A 25,563-nucleotide genomic window follows, 5' to 3' on the forward strand; every position below is an offset into this window, starting at 1 on the left:
GCAGCCGGGCGGGCAGGGGTACAGGCGGGGTGCGGGCAGCCGGGCGGGCAGGGGTACAGGCAAGGTACGGGCAGCCGGGCGGGCAGGGGTACAGGCAGGGGGCGGGCAGCCGGGCGGGCAGGGGTACAGGCAGGGGGCGGGCAGCCGGGCGGGCAGGGTGCGGGCAGCCGGGCGGGCAGGGGTACAGGCAGGGTGCGGGCAGCCGGGCGGGCAGGGGTACAGGCAAGGTACGGGCAGCCGGGCGGGCAGGGTGCGGGCAGCCGGGCGGGCAGGGGTACAGGCAGGGGGCGGGCAGCCGGGCGGGCAGGGTGCGGGCAGCCGGGCGGGCAGGGGTACAGGCAGGGTGCGGGCAGCCGGGCGGGCAGGGGTACAGGCAAGGTACGGGCAGCCGGGCGGGCAGGAGTACAGGCAGGGTGCGGGCAGCCGGCGGGAGGCCCTGCGCGCCGGGCGCTGCCGAAGGCCCCCGGGGCGGAGCCGCCGCCACCGCCCATGGGCTCGGGGTCGCGCAGCCCGGCACGGCGGCGGTCCCGCTCGGCGCGGCGGGAGCGGGGCCGGGAGCGCTCCGGCAGTCGGAAGAGGCGGCGGCGCAGCCGGAGCGGGGGCCGCGGGCGGGAGCCGGGCTCGGGGTGAGCGAGGCCGGGCCGGGGCCGGTCGGGGGCCGCGGGGCCGGGGCCGGTCGGGGGCCGCGGGGCCGGGTCGAAGGCGGGCGGGGGAGGCCCGGGGGTCAGGCACCGGCGGGGGGCCACGCTCGGGCCCTCCCGCCTCCGGCCGGCCTGCAGCGGGGAGCCGGGCCCGCCGCCCGCTGACACGCGGCTCCCCCAGCTCCGAGTCCGGCAGCGAGAGGCAGCCATGGAGGAAGAAGAGGAGCCGGAGCAGGAGCCGGGAGCGGCACCGTAGGAGCCAGAGGAAGCGCCGGTCGCGGTCCCGGGGTCGCTCCTCCGGCTCCAGCTCGGAGCGGGACAAGCGGAGGGCCCGGAGCCGGGAGCGGCAGAGGAAGAGAGATGCCTCCAGGTCGTCGGTGTCCTTGGTCAGCTCGCCCTCCCCGCCGCGCTCCCGGGGCCGGGAGGAGCCGGGGCCGCAGCTGAGCCTGCAGGAGCGCCTGAGGCTGAAGGAGGAGAAGAAGAAGCAGGCGGCGCTCATGAAGGCCTTGGAGACACCCGAGGAGAAACGGGCTCGCCGGCTGGCCAAGAAGGAGGCCAAGGAGAGGAAGAAGCGGGAGAAGATGGGGTGGGGAGAGGAGTACATGGGTTACACTAACACCGACAATCCCTTTGGGGACAACAACCTGCTGGGCACCTTCATCTGGAGCAAGGTGAGCTCCTCTGTGCCCGCACCGGGGGGGCTGTTGGCAGGAGGTTGTGCCCCTCTGGCCACACTGGGACCGAACTGGGCAGCACTGGGGTGTCCAAGAGGGGACCTTTGCATGAGGGGGGACCTCTGATACTAAGAGCAGCCACAGGAGAGCAAAGTGTTTTGTCCAGGGCAGCGGATGTGTGTTTCTGACCAGCTTAGGGGTGTTTTACCCCCTTTCTCCTGAAGACCAAGGTCTGTAGCCAGGGGCTGTGGGATGAGGAGGGGGGTCAGGGCGCAGGAGGGGGGCACAGACCTGCTGGGAGCTGCAGGCTGAGTGCTGGGCAGTGTTTACTGGTTTGTTGGCACTCGCCAGGTCAGGTGGCCTCCCTGGGCTCAGCCCAAGTGGCACTGAGGGGCTTCGAGAGTAGGATGCGAGAGATTTGGGGACTTTTGACAGGATCGGGGCTCGCCAGAGCAGCAGAAGCGGGTGAATGTGGTGGCGTTTGCTGGCTGGCGAGGGGCTGTAGAGGTCGCTGGATTTCATGGCCACCCTTGGCCACTCTGTTGCAGGCGCTGGAAAAGAAAGGGATCAGCCATCTGGATGAGAAGGACCTGAAGGAGAGGAACAAGCGAATCCAGGAGGATAATCGGCTGGAGCTGCAGAAGGTGGGCTCAGATGTCCCCTCCCTCCCACTGTCTGACAGAGAAACCTGTGGACAGCCCAGTTTTCCCAGTTGCTCACCTGGAATTCCCCTTGTTGTTATCACTGAGGGTGCCGGTAGGCGGTAGGATGTAGGGCACGGGGCACACAGCGTACTGACTTCTGCTGTGCCAGGGTGAGAAGGCTTTTTCTCTTGGGGTTGTGTCCAGCTCAGGTGGTGCTGAGGAGGGCAAGTGCCAGGTCACCGCTGGGTTGTGCCTGTGTCCCCTGTCCTCCGATGGGCTGGCAGTGAGCAGCGAGCAGCCCGGCCCCGCTGGCCCATGCTGGCTGTCCTCCTGCGTGGCTCCTGGCTCCCCGGGAACCTTACACCAATTGCAGGAGCTGAGTCAGCTCAGCAAGCAGGATTACGGCTGTGTCCTTGAACGGGTGTCCTGAGTGGGTGCCCCCTCCACAGTGACCTCATGTCTTCCTCTGCCCTGGGCAGGTGAAGCAGCTGCGCCTGGAGCGGGAGCGGGAGAAGGCGATGCGTGAGCAGGAGCTGGAGATGCTGCAGCGGGAGAAAGAGGCGGAACACTTCAAAACCTGGGAGGAACAGGAGGACAACTTCCACCTGCAGCAGGCCAAGCTGCGGTAGGTGTGCAGCTTCATGGGGACGGGCCTGCCAGGGAGCAGAGGGCGGCAGGCGCTGCTCACTGTCCCTCCTCTCACCCAGGTCTAAGATCCGGATTCGGGATGGGAGGGCAAAACCCATTGACCTCCTGGCCAAGTACATCAGTGCGGAGGATGATGACCTGGCTGTGGAGATGCACGAGCCCTACACCTTCCTGAACGGTCTGACTGTCTCCGACATGGAGGATCTGGTGGAGGACATCCAGGTGCCAGTGCTGCTGTCCCCATGCTGCCCCTGTCCCCCTGCCTGTCCTCCTGCCCTCCCGCCCGGCTGCCTGTACCCCTGCCTGTCCTCCTGCCCTCCCGCCCGGCTGCCTGTCCCCCTGCCTGTCCTCCTGCCCTCCCGCCCGGCTGCCTGTCCCCCTGCCTGTCCTCCTGCCCTCCCGCCCGGCTGCCTGTCCCCCTGCCTGTCCTCCTGCCCTCCCGCCCGGCTGCCTGTACCCCTGCCTGTCCTCCTGCCCTCCCGCCCGGCTGCCTGTACCCCTGCCTGTCCTCCTGCCCTCCCGCCCGGCTGCCTGTACCCCTGCCTGTCCTCCTGCCCTCCCGCCCGCCTCAGCATGCATGGCTGAGGGGCAGCAGCTCAGGGTGTCCCCCCTCCCCACTCCAGCTCCGCTTCCCTGCCTGCGGTGCGGAGCAAGTGCCTGATGTCCTCCTGCTTGTCTCCTGCCTGCAGGTTTACATGGAGCTGGAGCAAGGCAAGAATGTGGACTTCTGGAGGGACATGACCATCATCACAGAGGATGAGATAGCCAAGCTCCGCAAACTGGAGGCCTCTGGGAAAGGAGGACCAGGTAAGTGAGAGGGAAAAGCCGATGTGAGTGTCAAGGGGAGCGTGAGCAGCGGGTAAAGCAGGGCTTTGTGTCTGCCGTGTGCGCTCTGGCTCAGAGCAGTTCTCTGGGGTCAGCTGGATGGAGGTTGTGCATCTGGTAGCCATCCCCTGTTGCGGTCCAGCCTTCTGCTGTCGGATGTAACCCCGGGCTGGGTGACGCAGGCTGAGCACCCCAAGACTGACCGGCTGCCCTTGCCTGTTTGTGCAGGAGAGCGTCGGGATGGCGTCAACGCCTCCGTCAGCTCAGACGTGCAGTCCGTGTTCAAGGGGAAGACGTACAACCAGCTGCAAGTGCTGTACCAGGGCATCGAGAGCAAGATCCGAGCAGGAGGACCCAACCTTGACATTGGGTACTGGGAGAGCCTGCTGCAGCAGCTGAAGGCTTACATGGCTCGGGCCAGGTGAGAGCAGGGACTGTCCCCTGGCCAGGGCTGTGGGAAGGGGCAGCGCAGACACCACCGTGAGCAGAGTGGGGAAGGCACAGAGTTGGTGGTGGAGGTGTTTTATACCTTTTCTGAGATGGCTCTTTCTCCCAAGAGGGGAGAAGGGCTGGGCAATCATTCCCTTCTCCAGTGGTGATGTTTACAGTGAGGGAACCAAACTGGAAGGTTATTAAGCCCAAAACCGTACAAAACCCAGCAGATATCTACCCAGCGTGGCAGTGTCACAGCTCTGGGCAGCGAGGGCATGAGGTGGTTCTGCTGGGTGGGACCTGATGGCTCATCTCCTCCTCACAGGCTGCGGGAGCGGCACCAGGATGTTCTGCGCCAGAAGCTGTACAAGTTGAAGCAGGAGCAGGGTGTGGAGAGCGAACCGCTCTTCCCCATCATCAAGCGGGAGCCGGCCTCCCCCAGTGACAGGTACACAGCCCTTTCCTTGGGGAGCACAGCCTCTCCCGCGGGGCACCTGCGACGGAAAATGCAGCCTTGTGTTCCCATCCTTCCGTAGAGAGACCTCAGGCGAGCAGAGAACAAGGGTACCATCCCCGTCCCAGTTCTCTCTTCTCTCTTCCTTGCAGGCTGTATCCAGAGGAGGGCATCGTGGTACAGCCAGGGCCATCCTCAGAGCCGGAGGCCGAGCAGGATGCGGAGGCCAAAGGAGAGGCAGAAGGAGAAGCTGTGCTGATGGAGGAGGACCTGATCCAGCAGAGCCTGGATGACTACGATGCAGGGAAGTACAGCCCCCGGCTGCTGGGTGCCAACGAACTGCCCTTCGACGCTCACGTGCTGGAGGCTGAGGAGGACACGCATCGGCTGCTGCTTCTGCGTCAGCAGCTCCAGGTCACAGGTAGGAGCCCCCCGGGCCAGTCCTGCGCTCGCCGGCCTCCCAGGTGGCACAGAGGGTGTGCGTGTGCGTTGGGGGGCAGGGCTGTAGGGGGACACTACCCTTGGAAAAGGGGGAGCAGGAGCTGGATCTGGAGGATGCATCCAGAGCTGGCCTGGCAGGGGGATACACCCAGGCAGGGAAGGGTGCCAGGACCTGGACGAAAGCAGGGAGCTGGGGCTCAAACCGCTGGTGCTCCCCATGGGTACCTGCGCTGGAGCCTTCCCCACTCCCAGCCACACCACCAAGCTGTTTGGGCTGCGGGCAAGTGGGAGGAGTGTTGTGGATGAGTTTTCCAGCACAACTCAGCCTGGTGCCCGCCCAGAGTCTGCAGGGTGGTGTGCGCAGCTCCACATCCCCTGCCCAGGATCTGCTGCTCCTTCCCTCTGCACGCCGGGGAACAGCATCCCCACAGCCCAGGCCTGGCTGCAGGACTGGACGTCACCTCTCCTCCCTACAGGTGATGCCACTGAGAGCGCTGACGACATCTTCTTCCGTAAGGCCAAGGAGGGCATGGGTGCAGATGAGGCGCAGTTCAGCGTGGAAATGCCCCTCACAGGCAAAGCCTATCTCTGGGCTGACAAGTACCGGCCCCGCAAACCTCGCTTCTTCAACCGGGTGCACACGGGCTTTGAGTGGAACAAGTACAACCAGACCCACTATGACTTTGACAACCCCCCCCCCAAGATCGTGCAGGGCTACAAGTTCAACATCTTTTACCCCGACCTCATCGACAAGCGCTCGACGCCCGAGTACTTCCTGGAGGCCTGCCAGGACAACAAGGACTTCGCCATCCTGCGCTTCCACGCTGGGCCGCCCTACGAGGACATTGCCTTCAAGATCGTCAACCGGGAGTGGGAGTATTCCCACCGCCACGGCTTCCGCTGCCAGTTTGCCAACGGCATCTTCCAGCTCTGGTTCCACTTCAAGCGTTACCGATACCGCAGATGAGGGACTGCTCAACTCCCTTCAGCCCCCCTGGCACAGGGGGTGGGCAGGGGGGCTCTCAGCCCCTGTCACAAGCACTGTTCCTGAGGGTTTTCTCTGCCCTTGCTTTTATCCCGAGGGACCCTGAGACTTTGGTACAAATAAATAGGGATTGTTTAAGCCATGGGATCTTCTGCGTGGGCACCCCACGCTGCTCTGTACCACGTGGCTCTCCTGCATGTCATCACCTGCCAGTACCAGGCTGGGCCAGCACTGGGAGCTCCCCTCCTCCTCTGGGGGCTGGGTAGTGTGTGTGTGGGTGTCCTCATCCATACACCTCTGGGGTGTGTCACCCCCTCCCCACGTGCCGTCAGCCCTGTGTGCTCCGTCACCTATTCCAGCCCCACACCAGCCTCCTCCCAGCCCCATGTGCTCCCAGCACCAGTGCCAGACCTGTCCAGCCCAGACACTTCCCAGCTGCAGCTGCAGCACCCTTTGCTCCATGAGCACAGCTCTGCCGCGGCGGTCCCCTGCCCTGAGTGGCCCTGTTCCTGGCATGTTCCCACTGGGATCCAGCTTCCCCACAGCCTGGGAGCACCGCCACCTCGCTCGCTCGCCTCTGGCTGCGGGATGAAAGGGTTCAGCGGCTGCGTCCGGCAGCCGGAGGAGAGGGATGTTGGATGGGATATATCTCCTTAAAGGGGAAAATCCGGTTTCCGTGGCTGCAGTTCCACCCACCCAGTGCCTGAGCAGCTCTTGCTCTTGCTGGGCAGTGGAGGAGGGTGTCCCCAGGGGTCCTGAGCGACACTCGGTGGGTTTCAGGCACTTTGGGGAGCGCTTGAGGGCTGAGCTGGGACTCACTGGCCTTGATCCTTGCAGGCGATGGCCTTGGGGGGCAGCTGCACCCGTCTGGGTGCCCCTACGTGGCCCCAACCCCACCAGCTCTGGCCCCTCGAGGTGTCCCCCCCTCGGTGCCAAAGAGGTGCATGAGTAATGCCCAGCAGCGCAGCCGGGAGACCTTGGCCTTGGCCATGAGCTGTCACAGCGAGGTCGTTTCCTTCCCCGCGGGCCTTGCTGCATCCTGCCCCCCGTAACAGCCCCACGGCTTGGGGGGGTGCCCAGGTTCCCTCTGCTCTGCCCTGCTGGGGGGGCTCCCCGGCCTCGGGGGCTGCCCTGCGGCTGTCGTTTCCCCCCGTAGCTCAGGAGGGGCACCCTGCCCTGCTGCTGCCATCCAGCCCTGCAAACACCCTGCGGGTTCCTGTGCCTGCCAGAGCCACCCACCCGCACTGGGCCAGCCTGCCCAGTGGCAGGGCATGGGGGAGACCCCAACCAGCCCAGCCCCACATGCAGGTGCCCCTTCCCCATCCTGCCAGACACCCCTGGGGCCAGCGGCTGTGTCGGGACGGGACGTGTCCCCCGGCATCTCCTTCCTGTGGGCTATTTAAAGCTGTTGAGCGGCTGCTTGGCGCAGGGGATGTTCAGGGCCTGAGCTCAGTGCAGGAAGCATGCGAGGGTCTGGCCAAGGATGACTTCGGAGGGAATAAGGAGAAAACTCCAGCCCCAAAGGCAGTGGTTGGGTGCCGTCCCTGCTTGACTGCCTGGCAGAGCCCCCTGCCCACGGTCCCTTTCCCTGCCGGGCATACACACAGTGGGGGCAGCCCCCCAAAACCATCCCGCTGCATCCCCAGCCTGGGCAGGGTCCGTGTCCCCGCCCAGGCACTGCCCTTTCCCCACTCCCAACTTCAAGCCGTGGATGGAGCCGGAGCCCGGGGGGCTGCCGCAGCCGGGCACCCACCACGGCCGGCCCAGGGGCTGGATCCGGCTGGAGCCCTGGGTGTTTTTTCCCAGCCCTGCCTGTTCCCCGGGCTCTTCTCCACTTCTCCCCCATATTTTGGGGGGAACCGGTTTCGTTCCTCTGCCTCACGGTTTGAGGGCTGGGTTGGGGGGCACGGCTCTTCTCCGCTCCTGGGCGCAGCAGCAGGGGCTCGGCCGGGCTTGTGCCAGGGTGGCAGCAGGTTGGTGCAGAGCTTCCTCCAGCACCCCCGCGCCCACATCCTCTGTGGGTGCAGCTGGAGGGCAGGGGGGTTGGCACACCCCAGCAGCATCCAGGCACGGCATCCGGCTGCTGAGCCAGGTTCTGCTGCGGTGGGGCCACTCCTGCTGGTGGCACGCTCCCGCTGCCAGGGCCAGCCACGATCTGGCTCTGCGGGTGGCCCCCCGGCTCTGACCGGTGTCACCCCCCTCCCAGACTTCTGCTGTGACAGCCCCTGCTCCCTGCCGAGGGATCAAGGGACTCAGGCCTCTGAGCATCACCCAGCTGCCCGCATGCCCCGGCCTCGCTGGCTGTGATGGGGTGCCCCCATATCACCCCTGGGTGGGCGATCAGTGATGGGGTGCCCCTGCATCACCCCTGGATGGGTGCTTAGTGATGGGGTGCCCCTGTGTCACCCCTGGGTGGGCACTCGGTGATGGGGTGCCTCTGCATCACCCATGGATGGGAGCTCGGTGATGGGGTGCCCCTGTGTCACCCATGGATGGGCACTCAGTGATGGGGTGCCCCTGTGTCACCCCTGGGTGGGCACTCGGTGCTTTGGAGCTGGATGGAGACGCCGGTGACAGGGACGGGCTCTGCCCCCCCCAGCAGAGCACGAAGGGCAGCAGCGGGCGGTGGCGCGTCCCCTCTGATGGCTCCCACGCTCCAGGATAGCAGCCGTGGGCAGGGACACGCCAAGCTCCGGGCCGGGGAAAACCGGGGTGCGACCCCCCCCGGCTCCGGGAGACACCCCGGGACGCTGCCGGGACCCCCGGCTCTCCCCACCCTCGGCCCAGGGAGTCTCAGGGCCTACTGCGGGGGACAGCGGGGACGCCCCCCCCAGCCCGGCGGAGCGGTGCGCGTCCCACGGGGCGGTGGCACGGCCGGGCTGACACCCCCCACCCCCCCCCAGACACAGGAATCCTGCTCGGGTAAACAAATGAGTAACCCGGACCAGGGCCCGGCCCCGCTAAATATAGCCGGGCGGCGCGGGGCGGGGGTCCCGGCCCACCCGTGCCCGCAGCCCCGCGGCCCAGGTGCGGTGGGGGGCGGCCCCCGGCCCGCCCGGCCCGTGGCTGCCGGCGCCTTCGAGGCTGCCCCGGGCCGGCGCGGGGGCTCTGGGGGCCGGTGCTGCCGGGGCGGGGGGCGCAGCCCGGGCCGGAGGGCGGGGGGGCGGGGCGCGCCCCTCCCCCGGGAGCCCCGTCCGGGGCGGGGGAGGGCGCCGGCGCGGGGCCGGGCCGGGGCGGGGGGCGTGGGGCGGGACCGGGGGGCGCTGCGAGCCCGGCCCTGCCCCCGCGCCCTCCCGTGGGGCCGGGCTGAGCCGAGCCGGGCTGAGCCGCGCCGGGCGGGTCCCGCCGCTGGGAGGTAGGGCCGGGGGGCTGCGGGGGGCAAGGAGCCCGCAGGGCTGGGGCGGCCGGACGGAGGGGGGCTGCGGGGCGGGGGGCGCTGGGACGGGGTGGGGGGCGCTGGCTCAGCCGCCCGCTTTGCGCAGAAACCCGAAGAGCTGCTGCGATCCTCCGGGGGGCGGACGACGGTGACCCCCAGCGCGGGGAGAGACGGGGACGCGGTGCCCCCGCTGTGCCCCCCCCTCGGCTGCCTGTCCCGGGACCGGGTCGCCGGGGCCGGCACGTCCCAGGCTTCGCCCCGGCACCAGCATTTGCTGTCGGGGCTCCCCCCGCCGGGGCGGTCCCGGTCCCCCCGAGCCGGTTCTCTGCGCAGCCCCCGGCCCGCTCCCTCCCGGCAGCGCATCCCGCCGGGGGGTCCGAGAAGGGCCGGGAAAGGGGCTGGGGGGGGAGCGGGGGCCGGGGGGGGCGGAGGGGGCTGCCCAGCGGCAGCTTCCAAGCCCTCGAGATGCCGCGATGCTGCGGCCGGGAGCGCGGGGGCTGCGGGCTGCCCCTCCCCCCCCCATGCCGCCCTGAGGGCACAGCACCGGCCCTTGCATGCAGGGGGGCCCAGGGCGACCCCCCCCCCACCCGCCACCCCCTGCCCCACTCCGGGGGTGCACGGGTTGGGGAGCTCTGCATGGCCACAGCAGGGACAGGCAAGGACAGCCACCGTCGTCCCTGCCCCCCGGGAATGTCCTGTGCCCCGGGGGTCCGCGGGGGTCCCTGCTCCGGGTCAGGCCAGCTCCCCCCGCAGTCCCTGTGGTGGCTGTGGGGCCGGGGGCGGATGCTGGGGCCCTGCCGAAGTCCCTGTCCCCATGACGTGGCCGCTGCTTTTCGCATCCCAGCTGATGGCCTTGAGCTGATCTGCTGCCCAGAGAGCCCCAGCCGGGAGGTGGGGGCGGTTGGTGGTGGGACCACATCCAGCCCTGGCATCCCGTGGGACCACCTGCGCAAGGGCCACCAGGCTGGGGAGGCAGAGGGGGTACTGCAGAGAAAGTCCCTGTCCTTCCAGGACAAGGTGGGACGGGGCTGTCCCTGGAGAGGTCCAACAAGCGAAGAGGAGGGACTGGATGCACAAGGGACAAATGTGAGCGCACTAGGGCATCTTCTGCACAGCTCCCTGCGGCTGAGCACCACGGCCTGCGTGCCAGAACCCGGGGGGGGGGGGGGGCATGTGGGGTGCAGGCCACCTGGTTTGGGGTCCCTTTGCAGGTGTGCGGTGCCGCGCTGCCCCCAACCCTCCCTTGCCAGCTCCACCCCGGCCTGATCCTGCCAGCCTTGTGCCAGCGCTGCCCCAGGAAGCTTGGGGAGGCAATGGGCTGGGGTGGGAGCTGCACCGATAAGGAGCAGCCTCCCGCGCTCCTCATGTCTCTTTGCCTTTCCCTCGCTAACCTCGGATGTGGCCGGGGCAGGAAGCCGTGCCCGGTGGAGGCAGGGCAGCCCGGGGTGCAGCTGCGGTGTAACGCCAGCCCGCGGGCTCACCCCGTGCCAAGAACCCCATTAGTGCCCGCACCGGCCCCGCCGCCGCCTCGCAGCCTCCACAGCCCGTTTCGGAGATGGGGATGTTCCCCCAGCGCCTTTTGCCTTTGCTCACAGCCAAACCCTCGCCCCCATGGGATCTCCCTGGGAGGTGGGTTTGCTGGATCCAGTAGCCCCAAACCCAAGTGCACAGGGTTGGCAGGGATGAGCACCGGGCTCGGGGTCTCTCCTCCACAGGACTTGCCGTCCCCACGAGCATCCTCCTGCGGGGAGACATCAAGCGAGGAGCCCCCCGCCCCCACACAACCCCCTTCCCGTCATGGTGTGCGCAGGGTTCAGCTCTCTCCCAGCTGCGCTGGCACTAAAAGGCCCCTCTTTAATATTTGATTCCCTCTAAGTGCTGCGCGGTCCCAGGCTGGCCGAGCCAGCTCCGCGCAGGGTGGCACCTGGTGTCCCCAGCCCTGCTGGCAGCTGGTGGTGGGTGAGGGTCCAGGTCGTGGTTGTGCCAGGGCAGGAGGGGTGGATGGCGGGGGATGTGGGTGATAGCAGGGTTTGGGGTGTGCAGCATGGAGCTGCCAGGGCTGGTGCATCCCACACACACACCAGACGCTGTGGGGAGAGGGGTCGGGTCCTGCTGCACTGAGCCAGTCAGCAGCCAGGAGCATCCCATGGCTGTGAGTCCCTGGGTGATGGGTCAGCATCGCCCCGTGGGCTCCCGAGCCCCCCAGCCATGCTGGAGTAAGCGCAGGGAACACCCTGGGGCGGGGGGAGCACCCACTTGGGGACAGCACCCCAAAAGCGTGGGCAGGCACGTGGCAAGGGACAGCCAGAGTGGGACCTCCGAGCTGTGGCATCGCTGTGGGGCAGGGGGGGAATTTGCCACCTCCCAGGGAGGGGAATCCCAGGGGACACAGGAAAGGCTGCTGGCTCCTCAGGGAACCGTCGCACTGTCACACACGAGGCCTGACCGCATTTCTCAAGGGGACCGACGCCTTGGGGGCCACCGCCACCATCCCTCAGGGATCAGAGAAAACAAACAGCAGCAAGTTTTCGCTCTTGTTTCATGGAAAAAGTGGGGCCATGCTCGCGCTGGGGCAGTGAATCACCACCACGCTGGGCCAGCCACCCGCGCTGGGATGGGGACAGGGATGGGGATGTGCCCCCACCACCCCCAGCCCCTTCCCTGCTCGCCAGCAGCCCGTGGTACAGCTGGGGACAGCGGGAGGGCAGAGGTGCTGCCATGCCAGGGGGGTGCCAGCACCCTCGGTCCTGCAGCCTGCCTGGATGTGGCCCCGGCGGGGGATGGTGCAATGCCTGGCCCCATCCCAGCCCCAGGACGGGCTGTGGGATCAGCACCCGCCTCGGGTGTGCGAGGGGGCTCCCAGCCCTGTGGGTGCCCTGGCACCGGGGGCTGGGAGGGGGTGGTGAGTGGTGGGTGCCAGGCTGTGGGACGTGGTGGCGCGGAGCTCACCCAGGACACGGGGACACAGATGCAGGACCAGCCGCTGCGTTTGGTGCCGATCAGGGATGGCTTGAGGTTTGTCTTGGAGATGGGGATGGAGGGCAGGTGGCAGTGCCACCCTGCATGAGGGGGAGGCAGCGGTGCCAGGACGCCTACAACGGGGTGGGGCAGGGTACAGCTGGGCATTCCATGGGGACCACTGGGCTGGGAACGGGGTCAGCCAGTAGCGTGGGGACGGGGCAGACAGGCTGGCAAGGACATCCACAGCCTGGAGAAATGGGTCCCAGGAGGAGAGGACGGGTCTGGTCCCCACTGTTGCCATGCCTCTGCCCCTTCCCACATCACCCCATTTGCAGCCTGGACTAATTAGCGATGGAGGTTGCAGCCCTGTGGCTTCCCAGATGCTGGATGCTTCCCAACCCGGGGTCACCACCGAGCGAGCCAGTGTGACATTGACCGGGCTGCCCACGACCGCAGCTTTCCTCGTGCACCCACCACGGCCGGTGTCCCGGGGACAAACCCTCAGCTGCAGCTGTGGTAGGGTGGGGGGGGGACACAGAGAATGGGGATGTCACACGTGCACGCCAGCTGCGTGGCCCATGGCTGTGGCCTGGCAGCAGTGCCGGTGCCAGGGGGGTGCAGCACACAGCTCCAGCTGGGGACATCCCATCCCGTGCCTCAGTTTCCCCACCTCGCTGTGGGCATGGGGCCTCTCCCCATTGAGCCGGGGGGGGGGGGAGGGGAAGGGCGGGGCTTGGAGTGTCAGGATCAGGCCCCAGCGCAGCTGCCCTGTGCCTGCATTCCCCATCCTTCAGGGCAGGTCCCCCCATGCCGAGGCAGAGGGCAGGTGGCCCCGGAGGTGTCCGGCCACGTCCCCCGGGGCAGGAGGGAGCCGGTACCATCAGAGCCAAGCTGCCAGCACCACACTTCTCCAGACACCCACCACGCTGGGTTACAGTCTCGTGGAGCAGCCCCATGTGGCTTGCAGCCGGGGACAGTTAATCCCATCCAGCTGTGGGGCTGGGGCCCTGCACGCCTGCTGCTGCTGCTGCTGCTGCTGCTGCTGCTGCACCCAGAGCGGTGCCAGCCCGGCACGGGCCGTGGTCCTGGTGTGGCATCCCCTTCCCCCACCCCTGCGGTGCCCCATCTTTGCAGGCTAAGGATGGGCGATGGGTGGGCTTGCGCATGGCAGACCCCTCCTAAACTTGTCTCCTTGCTCCCGCAGGGCAAGGCAGGATCAGTGCCGGCAGCGGCGGAGGGCACGCGCCATGGAGCTGAGCCGGGAGGGCGCCTGAAGCTGCTGGAAGGAGCGGGATGGGGTGGGGGGATATGGAGCTCCCCAACGGCAGCAGGGCCGGCCGGGCGGACACGTGCTTCGGGGCGTTCAATGCCAGCGATGGCCGCGCCGGCGCACAGGCCAGCATCACCTCGCCCTGGTTCTCCACTGCCTTCGGCCTCATCGGCCTCTGTTCCAACCTCTTCGCCCTCTGTGTCCTGCTCAGCTCCTCCCGCAAGCTGTCCAGCCAGGCTCGCTCCTCCTTCCTCGTCTTCCTCTGTGGGCTGGTGGTCACAGACTTCATGGGGCTGCTGGTGACAGCCTCGGTCATCATCCCCTACCACTTCATCAAGTTTGCCTGGGCTGAGGTGGACCCTGGCTGCCACCTCTGCAACTTCCTCGGCTTCTCCATGGTCTTCTTTGGGCAGTGCCCGCTGCTGCTGGGGGCCACCATGGCTGGCGAGAGGTTCTTTGGCATCAACCACCCCTTCTCCCGCTCCACCAGCATCTCCAAGCGCCGCGCCTGGTCTATCGTGGGGCTGGTGTGGGGGTTCTCCTGCCTGCTGGGGCTGCTGCCGGTGCTGGGGCTGGGGCGGTACACGCTGCAGTACCCCAGCTCCTGGTGCTTCCTCACCCTCCTGCCCGACACTGGCAACGTCATCTTCTGCCTGCTCTTCGCTCTGCTGGGGATCTTCTCCGTGCTGCTCTCCTTCATCTTCAACACAGTCAGCGTGGTGACGCTCTGCCGTGTCTACCATGACCGGGAGTCAGTGCAGCGGCGCCGGGACAGCGAGGTGGAGATGATGGTGCAGCTGGTGGGCATCATGATCATTGCCACCATCTGCTGGATGCCCCTCCTGGTGAGGCCCAAGGTCTGGGTGTTGCCCCCTCTGTGTCCCTTCTGGGTCTTGGTACCCCGCCATGCTCCTCCTGGTGAGGTCCCCATCCCACATCCCTGCTGGTGAGGCCCCTGGCTTGGCACCCGGGTGTTGAGCTCAGCACCGCTTGCAGGCGGAGTGGGTGCTCCTCAGTAGCAGGTGCCCCAAACCAGCCTGAGACCGCTCTGCAACAGACTCAACACCCAGCCTGGACCCTCAGCATCTCCCCCACCCCAAAGCAGTTCATGGGCTCTGTGTGGACCCCCCCTGCTGATACCTTGCCCCCTTCATCCCCCGCAGATATTCATCGTGCAGACGGTCCTGCAGCAGCTGCCGGCCAGTGGCCAGATCCAGATGCTGCCCACAACAACGCAGAAGATGCTGCTTATCTACATCCGCATGGTCACCTGGAACCAGATCCTGGACCCCTGGGTCTACATCCTCTTCCGACGGGCCGTGCTGCAGCGCATCTACCCCAGCCTACGCCCCCGGCCCTCCATCCTCTCCCTTTACCCCGTCCTCAAGCCCTCCCTGCGCCGCAAGCTCACCGCAGACTCCGTCCTGCAGTAGCAGCCCCCAGGGACAGGCACCGCGGGAGGGGGCGAGGACCCCCCCATCCCACCCATCTGGGTTAATTAATTGTCCCTATCACCTACATCCATGGGACACCCCAGCCTGGTACTCAAGGGGGTGGTAGGGGCCATAGGGGTGCTCCCCCATCCCCATCTAAGTGCCCCCCCCCCAATAAAATACAGCTTTTGCAGCTCTCTGTGCCTGCTGGGGTGAACACCTCGGGGGGCGCGGGGTACGACCCCATTCCCAGCCAGAGCAGCAGCCAAAGCAACAGCCCTTCTCCTCCAGTCTCTGCTTTAATGAGCCACGGCCGCTTCCCACCACGTTTAGGGGCTGAACAAAGGGGGTCCTTTGTGGGTGGGGGGGCCTGGATGCCCTGCTGCGCCCCCCCCCCCCCCCCCCTTGCCCCGGGACTCACCTGGGTGCAGCTCAGGGTGGGGGGGAGGCAGGATGGGGATCCCCACCAGCACCGACAGCCCCAGGTGGGGTTGGGGATGCAGGGAAGGGGCTGGGGTGAGGGGCACCGTTGCCCTCCCCCCCCCCCCGCCCCAGCTACTCCTGCCCCTGCTTGGGGTGGCAGACAGCTGCCCACACCTCTGCCACGAACTCCTGGGGGAAGGCGAACTCGCCCAGCACCGAGTCCAAGCCACGGGCAAGCTGGGCTGCGCTGGGGCTCTCCTTCGCCGCCTCCACCATGGTCGAGGCTGGGGAGGACGAGAGGCAGGCTCAGCGGTGGGTGGGGGTCCGGGTTGGGCTCCCCCTGCCCCCCATTGCACTCACCCAGCTCGCTGTCACGGATGCCCATGTAGCTCTCCAGCAGGTCGTCCACCCGCCGGGCAGCTTCCTCCTCAAAGGGGCTGGGCTGGGGGTGAGAGGGCCAGGGGGTGGGTGCCAGGGGGTGGGGGCATGGCCCAGGGACCCCCCCACACTCCCACGGAGCTGTGCCTACGGGTGCTGCACGTGTGGGCACCCAGCAAAGCACCCAGCGGTGGTGCAACGCAGGGGCCACCCAGGAGCATGGGGCCGTTCATCCCCCCCCGGGCACAGTGTGAGCGCCCGTGGGCTCAGGGTGGGGGTCTCTGGGTGGGTCTTACCCCTTCCTCCAGCACAGCTGGTCCCTGTGCCCGCAGCCGCAGCGTCTCCTTCCCACTGGTCACTTTGCCCTCGCTTGGGGACTTGCTGCTCCGCATCCTCTGCCCGATCATGTCTGCACCCCAGGTGGGGAGCGAGGGGGGGGTCAGGGTGCAGGCAGGGCCTGGCACCCCCTGCCCCTCACTGCCCACCGCCCCAGCCATCACCCAGACCACGTGTGTCCCAGCACCCTGCCAGGGAGGCCGTGCCTGGGCAGGGGTGCTCAGGGGCAGTGCAGGCATAAGGGACACCCATGGGTGCAGGGTGGGGACGCACACAGTTACAGGGTGCTCGTGGCCCCTGCACCAAAAGGAGTGGGGGTACCCACAGGGAGCACAGGCAGGTGTGGGGACCCCCTGAGGAGTGGGGTGCTCTGGGGTACACAGGGGGGTGGCAGACCCTGGGGGCCACCCGGTCCCTGGGGAGGGGGCTGCAGGGCAGGAGGGCCACAGGGGATCAACCTCCCCATGCGCCTCCCGGGGGTCCCCAGGGCAAGAGCAGGGGACACCCCTTGACCCACCGAAGGCTTTTTTGGGCTGCACCAGGCGGAGGGTGAAGGGCTGAGCCCGGGGCAGCTCCCGCAGCATCCGAGCCACCTCGTAGTGACGACAGCCCACGATGGTGTGGTCATTGATGGCCTCGATGCTGTCACCCACGCACACCGTCTGGATGCGGTTGATGATGCTCCCCTCCTTGATTCTCTGGGGACCGCAGAGGGGGACACAACAGATCTAGCCCCCATCCCACCCTACACAAACACCCCGCCATGGTCCCATGTCCTCTAGCAACTGGATCAAGCAGGGAGGGAGGGTGTCCCCCCCGTCAGGTCCCGTCCCCCCCGCAAACTGCACCATGGCAGGGCTTGGATGGACCCAGGGGAGAACTGGTGGAAGGGGGGGGGAGGTCAGGGAAGGAGGATGGCCCCAAGGATGTCACCCGGCATCCCAGCAAGGCTCCATCCTTGATGAAATGATGAAACTCATCAGTGACGCCCACCTTGATGAAAGCGTAGCCGGCCCCGTTGTCCGTGATGGTGAGGCCAAGCGCATCCTCCGTTTTGGTCACCTCCACCTCCTTCGTCTCACCACGGACGTGGGCAAAGATGAAGTCCTCCAGGCCGATCTGTCCCCCCAGCAGCTTCTGCATGTCTACTTTATGCGTGTTGAGCGTGCAAAAGAGGATCTGCCCCAGGGAACCCTGTCATCAGGGGCTGCGGATGCCCGGGCAGGGCAGGGGGTATTGGTGGTGCTGGGGCAGGAGCCACCCATGGGTGGATCCAGCCAGGTCTAGGTGCTGGGGGGTCTAGGGACCCCCAGCCTGCCTGGGGACCCAGCACTGCCCGCTCCCTGTACACCCTTCCCTCGGCTTCAGGCTACGCAGCTGCTAGCATTAGCCAGGGAATAGGCAGCCCTGGTTCCCTGCCCATGTGCCGGGGGGAAACTGAGGCACGGAGCCACGCAACCGCTCCCCGGAGGGGACAGTACAGCCCCGAGATTAAAATGCCCTTTTCCAGGTTATTTTAGAGGCTGCATTTGCCCAGAGCTGCAGACCCACAGGAGGGCTGGCCACGGACAGTGCCACCAGGTTGGTGCCCCACCTTTCGGGGGCAAAGCCCCCTCCCCGCACCCCAGCAGCCACAGCCCCCTCACCTCAGTGGGCGAGATGCCGAAGACCTCCGCGATTTTGGCGTAGAGCTCCTTGACGTTGGTGAAGCCCTCGATGCGCCCCGTGGGGCTGCCGTGGGCCAGCTGCGTGTGAAACACCAGCCTGGGGCGGGCACGGGGGGGTCGGGGGGCTGCGGTGCCCTCAGTGGCAGGTGGCTGGGGGGTCCCCGGGTCCTGCCCCACGCCGTTCTCCATGGGGCTGCCCTCCTGGGGCTGCCTGCCGTGCCTGCCCGCCCGCCGCATCCCACTGCCCGCACCGCTGAATTATAGATGGGTGCTGGCTCCCGGCTCTGCCGTAAGGTGATCCCCGGGCCTGGGAACACGATCCGGTGGGGCAGGTCACCCACCTGGGATCAGGTGAGCTCTGCCACCTCTGAAGGGCCCTGGCCAGGCTGGAGGAGGTGGGAGAAGAGCCAGCCCCATCGCCCCCCCGCCCCCCTCCCTCCCCAGCTGGGGTTGGGGGCTGCAGCAAGGAGCTCAGGACCTTCCCCCCTTGCTCCACACCACAAAGCTGGTGGGATCTGGGCCAGGAGCAGCTCCAAAGTCACCTCTGAGCACGAACACACGGAGCCCAGACTGGTTGTTCCTCCAACATTTATTTGCTCCCATCTCCATCCCAAGCCACAGGGCCACCAGGAGAGTCACCTACGGAGCAGGGACCCGGCAGGCGAGAGACGAGCGGTCGCACACCAGCCCCAGGTTAAACCCAGGGCCAGACGGACATAGTGCTAGTAAGAAAATAAGACACTCTCTTCTAATTACAGAGTCTGAGATTAGTGACAGGCGGTCCTGGGGACGGCCAACCCCAGCACGGCACGGCCGGGACGCGGCTGCTGTCACAGTGGTCCCACAAGGCAGGATGGGCTGGGGCAGGGGGGCCACCCCACGGGGTCCCCACCGAGGAAGGGCTCGGTTCCAGCTGCTCTCCGGCATCAAGGTCTTGATTCTATTATTTTTTTTTTCGCCTTCACCCCTGCAGTGTGCGGGAGCTCCCCTGCCTGGCCCCAGAGGTGTGGGGGAAGGCGAGGTGACAGGCAGGGTGACATAGGCAGGGGTCTGAAGGCACCCGTGGGGGAGCAGCAAGGGGCTGCTGGAAGGTTCAAGAAAGCAGGAGGCAGGCAGGAGAAAGCCTGCCACCCCCCACCTGCTGCAGGACAGGGGATCGAGAAGCCCCCTGGGCTGATCTAGGGGCCAGGAGGCAGCACCAAGCCCCAGGGGGCTCCCGGGGCACCCGGCTGCCCCCCTCCTGTCCCAGGCTGGGTGACAGCAGCCCCCCGGGTCACCCCGAGAGGCCGGCTCACCTCCAGGCCAGTGACCCCCAGGCACTAAACTGGCCCCCGGACACCTTGGGGGGTCTCTGGCTGGCCGAGGCAGAGCTGCAGGAGCCAGGAAGCTGACAGGAGAGCAGGGGGGATGCTCACGCCCACCGCTGAGCACCTCGCCCAGCACCACGCCAGCCGGGGGCTCTCAGCCCCATCACTGCTTGGTCCCCAGAAGCTCGAGGTCCTCGGAGACGGTGCACCACGGGGCGCAGCCACGCCGGGGCTGGAGGGGGTCCCAGCTCACTTCTCCAAGCGAGGTGAGCGGGGTGGAGGGGGAAGCAGCCGGACCACCAGCAGAGACTGTCCCTTGCATGAGCTCCAAGGGACAGGGCCGTGGTCCGGCCGGCCCCGGGCTCCGGGAGGGACTGGTCCTCTTCACAAGTGTTCACTGAAGAGGGAGGAAGGCAAAGCTGAATTACGAGGGGCTGGCTTCTCTCCCCAACAGCCACCCAGAGGAACTCTGAGTCCCTCTGCCCACACCTTCCCTGCTCAGCTCCCATCACCCGCCCTGCCACAGGCTGACCCGGTGGTCCCAGTGCCCTCCAGGACCCCTGGGCTCTGGCCAGCCCTACCCAGCTCACCTGGCTATCCGGGACAGGATCTCCTTGATGCGCACCACCAGCTTCTCATGCTGCAGTGGGTTGCTCTCGATGGCACTGTGCAGTTTGGCCATGTAGAAGTCCAGAGTGCTCAGAGTGGGGGTTTCCCCGGTGCCTGTGAGGTGGCAGCCCAGTTAGCAGGGCCAGCAAGTCCCCATCCAGCCTTGCCCATCGTGCTGGGGACCAGGGAAGGGACCCTGCGCACCAGGTACCCTCTCCTGCAGCAGGAGAGAGCTGGCACAGACAGAACCCGAGAACAAAAGGATTTGGGCTGATCTCTGCCTTGCGGGCACAGCTGGGGCTGTGGCTCCGGAGGACGTTCCCAGCCTGTTCTACCTCGTTACAGGGGAGCCAGCTGGCTGTCACACCCCTGGGCTCCCCAGACAGCCCCCCCAAAGTGCTCCAGAATCCTTCCCCACTGGCAGATGAGCTTTTATCACCACCCCATTGCCCCTGCTTTTGCACCGCGTGCAAAGCCCCAACGACGTCCCTCCATGTGGCCACCGGGTCCCAGCAAGCAGGCTGGTCCCCACAGCTGCCCCAAACTCACCGGGGATGGGGAGGGAGGCGAAGCTGGTGGTGAGAGCCTGCCGCACGGACTGGAGCTGCTGCTGCAGGGCCAGGGTCTGCCTCTCCTCCTGGGCCAGCTCCTGCTCCAGCTTCTCCTTGGCACAGTTCATGTTCTCCGTGTGCTTCTGCAGGATGGCGTTCTGCTCCTCAAACTCCGTGTTCATCTTCCGCAGGCGCCGCAGCTCAGCCTCCCGGGCTGCCGGGACCGTGGGGTGTCAGCAGGGGTGACCCTTCTGGCTGTCCCTCATCCCAAACCCAATTCCTTCCCCAGACATGACTCTTCCAGGAGGCTCAGCGTCACCAACCCCCAGGCTCCAGCCAGGATCTGGCCCACCTATCCAACCTCACCAGGGATCTCTCACCCAGCACCAGTCGCGGCCCTGCCCCCCGGGATGCAGGCTGCTCCAGCAGCAGCATTGCTGGCTGCAGTGCCCCCCACGCAAGATGCTGCAGCACCGGCAGCCCCTGCCCCACAGCCCAGCCCCTCACCTTTGTTTTGGTCCAAGAACTCCTCCGTGAAGATGGGCACATCGAAGGTGGAGAAGGTGTCACTGCACTCGCCAGCCTGGGGGATAGGAGGAGACGGATCAGGCAGAGCTGAGCCCACCCAAGGGGACCCCATCTCCCTGGGGCTGGGCAGCCAGGAGGCACAGGGATGGGGCAGGCAGGGAGGACAGCTACGCTCTGCCTCCGGCCGCTCCAAGCTCCGCTTCAGCGGGAAGCTGGTGCCTTGAAGCACAACCTGTGTCTCCCTCTGCCCAAACCCCGCAGTGCCACATGCCTCAGCTTCCCCCCACACAGGCAGACCTGCTGGGGCCTCACCTTGTGCGGGTGCCCATTCAGCAGGGTGTTCACCGCCGCAGAGCCTGCATCCTCTGGAAAGGAGGAAGGAAGTTATCCCTAGCAGCCAGCCCAGCATCTCCCAGGAGGTCTGGCAGCACTTGGCCGGACCCTGGCAGTGATGCCAGCAGCCACTGCTCCCATGACCCACCTTTTTTGATCTTCTTCTCCTGGATCTTCTCTGTGCACATCTTGTAGGCTTCCGATTGCTGGTATTCCCGCAGCTCCTTCATGTACTGCTGCTTCTCCCGCTCCGCTTCGTCCAGGTACCGCTATGGTCACAAAGGATCATAGAGTCACAGAACAGTTTGGGTTGGAAGGGGCCTGGAAGCCCACCCAGTTCCAACCCCCTGCGGTGGGCAGGGACACCCCCCACCAGCCCAGGTTGCTCCCAGCCTCATCCAACCTGGCTTTGGGCACTGCCAGGGATGGGGCACCCCCAGCTGCTCTGGGCAGCCTGTGACAGCATCTCACCCCCCTCACGGTGAAGAATTTCTTCCTATCATCTAAATCCACCTTCTTTCAGCTTAAAACCATTACCCCGTGTCCTGTCGCTACAGGTCCTACTAATAAGTCTGTCCCCTCAGCCTGGCCCGGCCCCAGGCTCCCTGGGGGGCTGCAGACCCCACTACTCGAGACCCAGCTCCCACTCACCAGCCCACCAGTACTGGGACAAGCTCCCTTTGTGGAACTGCAGCCTGAGAGCACGCACAAAGGTTTGGGGTGCAGGCTCCGGAGCATGCTGCCCAGCCCTGGGGGTCTCTCCTGGGGGCTGGTACCTGCTTCTCCGAAAGCTGCAGCTTGCTCCACTCAGCCCCCAGCATCTTGGTGATCTCCGGGAAGGGCAGGTCAGGATGCTGCATGCGGATCTGCTCGCGCCGCTCGTTCAGGAAACGCACATAGCCTGTCACAGGGGCTTTGGGGCCATTAGGAAGGATCTTCTTCCTCTTCTTGCCCTTGGGCCACCCCCTCTTCTTCACCGGCTGGCACCCAGCGAAGGGAAACGGACAACCCATCACGGATCAGTGTGCACGATGCCATCGTGCCGGCAGGATGCAGAAGCAGCCTGGGGACCCGCCTGGGCCTCCTGTCCCTTAAGGGAAGGTCTGGACCTTCCTTCAGGCCACGGCTGCGGCCAGGGGCTTGCCCGGCTGTGCCTGGGCTTCGGTAGAGCGAGCAGAAGGACAGCCCCAGGCTGGGCAACACAGACCCTGCTCCCGGGAGCTGCGTGGGGGGGGACACAGGCACCAGAGCTCACCTCCTCCTCACCATGCGGCTTCTCGCTGCTCGCCCGTGCTGACTCCCCCTTCTCCTGCTTGATGGCCACCAGGAAGTTTCCATGCTGAGCTTTGCCCGTGGCATGCCTGCAGGCAGAAAGTACCCATCAGAAAGGGCTGGGAAACTGCCGGGAGTGATGGTGACACATCCCCCGGCAACGCGGCCTTGCACTCGTCGGACCCCCCAGCTCCCACCCACCCAAACAGCCCCCAAACCCGCTACCAGCCCTGGAGCCCCTGTTCCCCTGCAAAGGGAGGCCACGGTTGAGGGATGGGGCTCGAGCAGAGCCCAGCACCGGGCCAGCAGGGCAGTCCTGGGCACACAAAAGCTGGCCCAGGATCCACTGATGACCTTGGGACCTCTCAGTGATATTTGTAGGGGGGCCAGGAGCTGCTGGTGCTGCTCTTGGGGGCGGTTAACAGCATCGGTCACATCCCTGTGTGCCACCAGGGCTTGGGCGCGCACCTCCAGGACTCCCAAGCAGCACAAACCAGTTGCTCCTCCCCTGCAAGGGAGGAGTTGCCACGGGGTGTGGGTCCTGCCTCCAGGGGCACCACCTGGAAGCATCATCCACACCCAGCACAAGCGCTGCCAGGGGTAAGGAGAACCCTCAAGGCAGAGGACGAGGGCAGGGCACCCGCTCGACCCGCTCCAGCCACAACCGATCCATCAGGTTCCTGCTGCCTGTGCCGCTGCCGCAACGCACGGAGCCACCTCCGAGACGCGCCAAGCGGCTCTAACGCAGGGCTGGCGGCCCCGACTCCTGCTCTCCAACTTGCTGCCTTGTCTTTACAGATCAGCATCTGCCTTCAGTGGAGGACACGTGTCCGGCACCTGGGTCAGCAGAGCCACCCTGCCCCAGCCGAGCACATGCAGCCCCACTGCGGCATCACCCCGGGGTTCCCCAAGGCTCCCCGGTCCCGTCTCCAGCTGGCTCCATCCCACAGCGGAGCCCCCGTCCTGCTCGCATCCTTTGGCAGCTCCTGCCCCATCGGAGCGTGTCTGCTGGGAGCGTGCAGTCAGGCCCCCGACGCGGGGGGAGCCGCCAAGGGCTCGAGAGTTGCAGCAAACAGCACTCGCTTGGGTTTCATCCAAGTCACGAGACACAGTATAACCAGCACAAGGCCAAGCAAAAGCCCCAGCAAAGAAAGAAAACGCGTACTGAAAGCCAGCCCGATCCTCTCACCTCTTTTGTGTCACTGTGTAACCCCAAATCCCCCCAGAGACCCCAGCCTACCGCTGTCAGGTCGCCACCCGTACCAGCCCCCCTCGCAATTAATTTGACGGGGGCCCTGTCCGTAAGCCCCCGGGGACAGCAGCTGTAACCGCACCGGCCCTCGCGGGCGCTGGCACAAGCTCCTGCTGCGGGGTCCCATCCGGACCGGCCCCCCTCACCCCCTGCAATTCCCAGGAAAGCCAATGGGAAGGGGCCAGATCCTTTCTTCTTCCAGCTTCTGGGGGAAAACATCCCCCCCCCCCGAGGCTCCGTGCAGGCAGGGCCAGCCTCAGGCTTTCTCGGCTCTGATGGAAATATTCCCGGTGATGCCCGTACAGCACCGCTGGCTCCGCCGCCACCCCCCCGCCTCTGCCCACCCGCCCCGCAACCCGGATTCCTGGCGTGCTTGAAAAAGTAAAGTTATTTCAGGCAAGATTCCTCCTCTTATCTGAGCCTCCCCCGGCCAGCTCGCTCCAGCACCCGCCTCCTCCTGCCCCAGCGCCCACGCTCTCGCCCCTCTGCCAGACGGGTGGGCTGGCACCGCTGAGCCCACCAGCCGTGTCACCCCACGCCAGCTCAGCACAGCGGCCCAGCACCCATACCGGCCTTGCTCGCACCAGATGCTTCTTTCGTGCCAGGTCTCCCCCCACCCCGCAGCCCCCCCTGGGTGGGAGCAGGCAGGCAAGGGCAGAGCTGCACAGCAGGGATGGGGGTCCCCAAAACACGCAGAAGACCCCCAAGGCAAGGGTGGCCACCCCTTAGCGAAGGGCCAGGGCACGGCTGGGGTGACGCGGGGCAGCTCATGGCACGCAGGGCTCGGGGGGCCCTGGAGCACGGTGGGGGGCACTTACAGCATCCCGGCAGGCAGCTGCTTGGCGCTGTGGGCCATGGGTCCGGGGGGGCCTGTCGGGTCAGCACCCCTGAAGGACAGACCGGAGCTGGCACCCACACCCCGCGGGGACGAGGCTGGTGCTGCAGCAGCTCCAAGGGGGCAGGTGAGCGACCCCCTCACACCAAAGACCCCCCCGCACAACCCGCGGGGAGCCCACAGAGCCGCCCCAAACGGCATCGCCCCCCCCATCCAATCCCGCTCCCCACCTCCCCCAGGCCCCCACGGGATCCCCCCACCCACAGGACCACAGGACGAACCCCCCCCCCGTCTCCCCCATCCTCCTAGCACCCCCCTGCTGCTCCCCCAACAGGCTGACCCCACACATGGCCCCCACAACCCCCCCGCACGGGGGTCCCCAGCAAGGACCCACACACACTCCGCGCCCCCCCCCCGGGACCCCGGCCTCCAGCACTGCTCCCCCCCCCCTCCGCATCGGGGTCCCCAGCAGGGCTCCCCACCCCCCCGGCCCCGCAGCACTGCCCCCACCCCGTATGAGGGCCCCCCCACCCCAGACTCCCCCACTCACGCCGCGACCCCCGGCCCCCCCCCAACTTTCCTGGCGCCGCCGGCGCCCTTCGCCACTCTTCCTCACCTGGCCACGCCCCTCTATTATTATGTAAACTAAAGCTCGCCTCGGCGCTTCCGATTGGCCGCTCGCCCCCAGCCGCGCAGCCCGCCGCCTAACGCGGATTGGCTGGAAGGGTTTACGTTAGAGGTAAGCGGCGGAGAGAGGCGGGGCCGGCCGGCACGGCGCGCGCGATTACGTCAGGCTGGGTGCGCGCGGCAGCCTGCCCGGCCAATCAGCAACCGGCCCGGGGACGGGAAGCGCCGGGGGGCGGGGCCCGCGCCTTAAAGGGGCCGCGACACAGCGCGTCCGCCCCGGTGTCCAGGGCGGGGAGTTCCGGGAGGAGACCGCGGGGAGGTCCAGCGCCCCCAGTATCCTCCCGGTAATCCCAGCACTCCCCGCGAAGGGAGTACCCACCGACCCCCGTACTACCTATGCTGTCCCTAGTGACCCCAGTACCACCAGTACCGGCTCCAGTCACCTCAGTGTCTACTCAAGAGGAGGTCTCAGTGCCTCCAGTACCCGACGCTGCTCCCAGTGAGCCCAATACGCACCCACGTGGGGGGCCCCCGTGATGTCAGTAGTCATCCCGGCATCCCAGTCATCCCAGTACTCCCACACTTCTCCCAGTGACCGTCGTGCCTTGCCCACACTGCTCCCAGCGATCCCAGCACTGCCCATAACAGTCCTGGTCACCCC

The 25,563-nt window shown here is 66.8% G+C and overlaps 4 protein-coding genes across 11 annotated transcripts; 2 read left to right on the forward strand and 2 right to left on the reverse strand.

Annotated features, from left to right (window-relative positions):
- Positions 1-424: 424 nt before the first annotated feature.
- Positions 425-5,882, forward strand: CACTIN (cactin, spliceosome C complex subunit). Of its 2 annotated transcripts, none has more exons than XM_080385129.1 (10): positions 425-626; positions 823-1,312; positions 1,864-1,959; positions 2,439-2,584; positions 2,667-2,829; positions 3,297-3,414; positions 3,661-3,853; positions 4,190-4,312; positions 4,447-4,739; positions 5,236-5,882. In XM_080385129.1, exons 1-10 carry the CDS (start codon positions 490-492, stop codon positions 5,724-5,726), a joined length of 2,250 nt encoding a protein of 749 aa, XP_080241255.1. In that variant the 5' UTR covers positions 425-489; the 3' UTR covers positions 5,727-5,882. The 2 variants fall into 2 exon arrangements, with proteins under 2 accessions (XP_080241255.1, XP_080241256.1); XM_080385130.1 differs by having other exon boundaries at positions 426-626; positions 4,471-4,739.
- A 4,325-nt stretch (positions 5,883-10,207) lies between these two features.
- TBXA2R (thromboxane A2 receptor) lies at positions 10,208-14,860 on the forward strand. 2 transcript variants are annotated; one of them, XM_080385175.1, is made up of 3 exons: positions 10,208-12,597; positions 13,286-14,196; positions 14,515-14,860. In XM_080385175.1, the coding sequence occupies exons 2-3, from the start codon at positions 13,375-13,377 to the stop codon at positions 14,782-14,784; spliced, it is 1,092 nt and encodes a 363-aa protein (XP_080241301.1). In that variant the 5' UTR covers positions 10,208-12,597; positions 13,286-13,374; the 3' UTR covers positions 14,785-14,860. The 2 variants fall into 2 exon arrangements, with proteins under 2 accessions (XP_080241301.1, XP_080241300.1); XM_080385174.1 differs by having other exon boundaries at positions 10,208-14,196.
- GIPC3 (GIPC PDZ domain containing family member 3) lies at positions 14,716-18,054 on the reverse strand. Of its 4 annotated transcripts, XM_080385147.1 has the most exons (6): positions 17,568-18,054; positions 16,915-17,100; positions 16,439-16,619; positions 15,882-15,994; positions 15,568-15,649; positions 15,231-15,491 (listed from the first exon to the last, which is right to left on the reverse strand). In XM_080385147.1, the coding sequence occupies exons 1-6, from the start codon at positions 17,823-17,825 to the stop codon at positions 15,340-15,342; spliced, it is 972 nt and encodes a 323-aa protein (XP_080241273.1). In that variant the 5' UTR covers positions 17,826-18,054; the 3' UTR covers positions 15,231-15,339. The 4 variants fall into 4 exon arrangements, with proteins under 4 accessions (XP_080241271.1, XP_080241270.1, XP_080241273.1 ...); XM_080385145.1 differs by having other exon boundaries at positions 14,716-15,649; XM_080385146.1 differs by having other exon boundaries at positions 15,882-16,619.
- A 105-nt stretch (positions 18,055-18,159) lies between these two features.
- HMG20B (high mobility group 20B) lies at positions 18,160-25,322 on the reverse strand. Of its 3 annotated transcripts, none has more exons than XM_080385185.1 (10): positions 24,892-25,322; positions 24,259-24,327; positions 22,172-22,277; positions 21,693-21,896; positions 21,065-21,185; positions 20,896-20,948; positions 20,563-20,638; positions 20,054-20,269; positions 19,486-19,618; positions 18,160-19,292 (listed from the first exon to the last, which is right to left on the reverse strand). In XM_080385185.1, exons 2-10 carry the CDS (start codon positions 24,294-24,296, stop codon positions 19,280-19,282), a joined length of 960 nt encoding a protein of 319 aa, XP_080241311.1. In that variant the 5' UTR covers positions 24,297-24,327; positions 24,892-25,322; the 3' UTR covers positions 18,160-19,279. The 3 variants fall into 3 exon arrangements, with proteins under 3 accessions (XP_080241311.1, XP_080241312.1, XP_080241313.1); XM_080385186.1 differs by lacking the exon at positions 24,892-25,322 and adding an exon at positions 24,855-24,882 and having other exon boundaries at positions 24,259-24,326; XM_080385187.1 differs by lacking the exon at positions 24,892-25,322 and adding an exon at positions 24,826-24,843.
- Between the last annotated feature and the right edge of the window lie 241 nt (positions 25,323-25,563).

The sequence above is a fragment of the Falco punctatus genome, assembly GCF_963210335.1.
Source record: "Falco punctatus genome assembly, chromosome: 4".
Classification (NCBI taxonomy): Eukaryota; Metazoa; Chordata; class Aves; order Falconiformes; family Falconidae; genus Falco; species Falco punctatus.

Coding starts and splice junctions, on each gene's coding strand:
- CACTIN (XM_080385129.1), top strand. CDS start 490: ATGGGCTCGGGGTCGCGCAGCCCGGCACGGCGGCGGTCCCGCTCGGCG. Junction 1,960..2,438: donor ATCGGCTGGAGCTGCAGAAG/GTGGGCTCAGAT, acceptor TGCCCTGGGCAG/GTGAAGCAGCTGCGCCTGGA. Junction 4,313..4,446: donor CCGGCCTCCCCCAGTGACAG/GTACACAGCCCT, acceptor TCCCCGTCCCAG/TTCTCTCTTCTCTCTTCCTT.
- TBXA2R (XM_080385174.1), top strand. CDS start 13,375: ATGGGGTGGGGGGATATGGAGCTCCCCAACGGCAGCAGGGCCGGCCGG. Junction 14,197..14,514: donor TCTGCTGGATGCCCCTCCTG/GTGAGGCCCAAG, acceptor CATCCCCCGCAG/ATATTCATCGTGCAGACGGT.
- GIPC3 (XM_080385144.1), bottom strand. CDS start 17,825: ATGCGGCGGGCGGGCAGGCACGGCAGGCAGCCCCAGGAGGGCAGCCCC. Junction 17,101..17,567: donor TCGGCATCTCGCCCACTGAG/GTGAGGGGGCTG, acceptor TCCCTGGGGCAG/ATCCTCTTTTGCACGCTCAA. Junction 16,620..16,914: donor CCGGCTACGCTTTCATCAAG/GTGGGCGTCACT, acceptor TGCGGTCCCCAG/AGAATCAAGGAGGGGAGCAT.
- HMG20B (XM_080385185.1), bottom strand. CDS start 24,296: ATGGCCCACAGCGCCAAGCAGCTGCCTGCCGGGATGCT. Junction 21,186..21,692: donor TGCAGCTTTCGGAGAAGCAG/GTACCAGCCCCC, acceptor TTGTGACCATAG/CGGTACCTGGACGAAGCGGA. Junction 20,949..21,064: donor GGAGAAGAAGATCAAAAAAG/GTGGGTCATGGG, acceptor CCTCCTTTCCAG/AGGATGCAGGCTCTGCGGCG.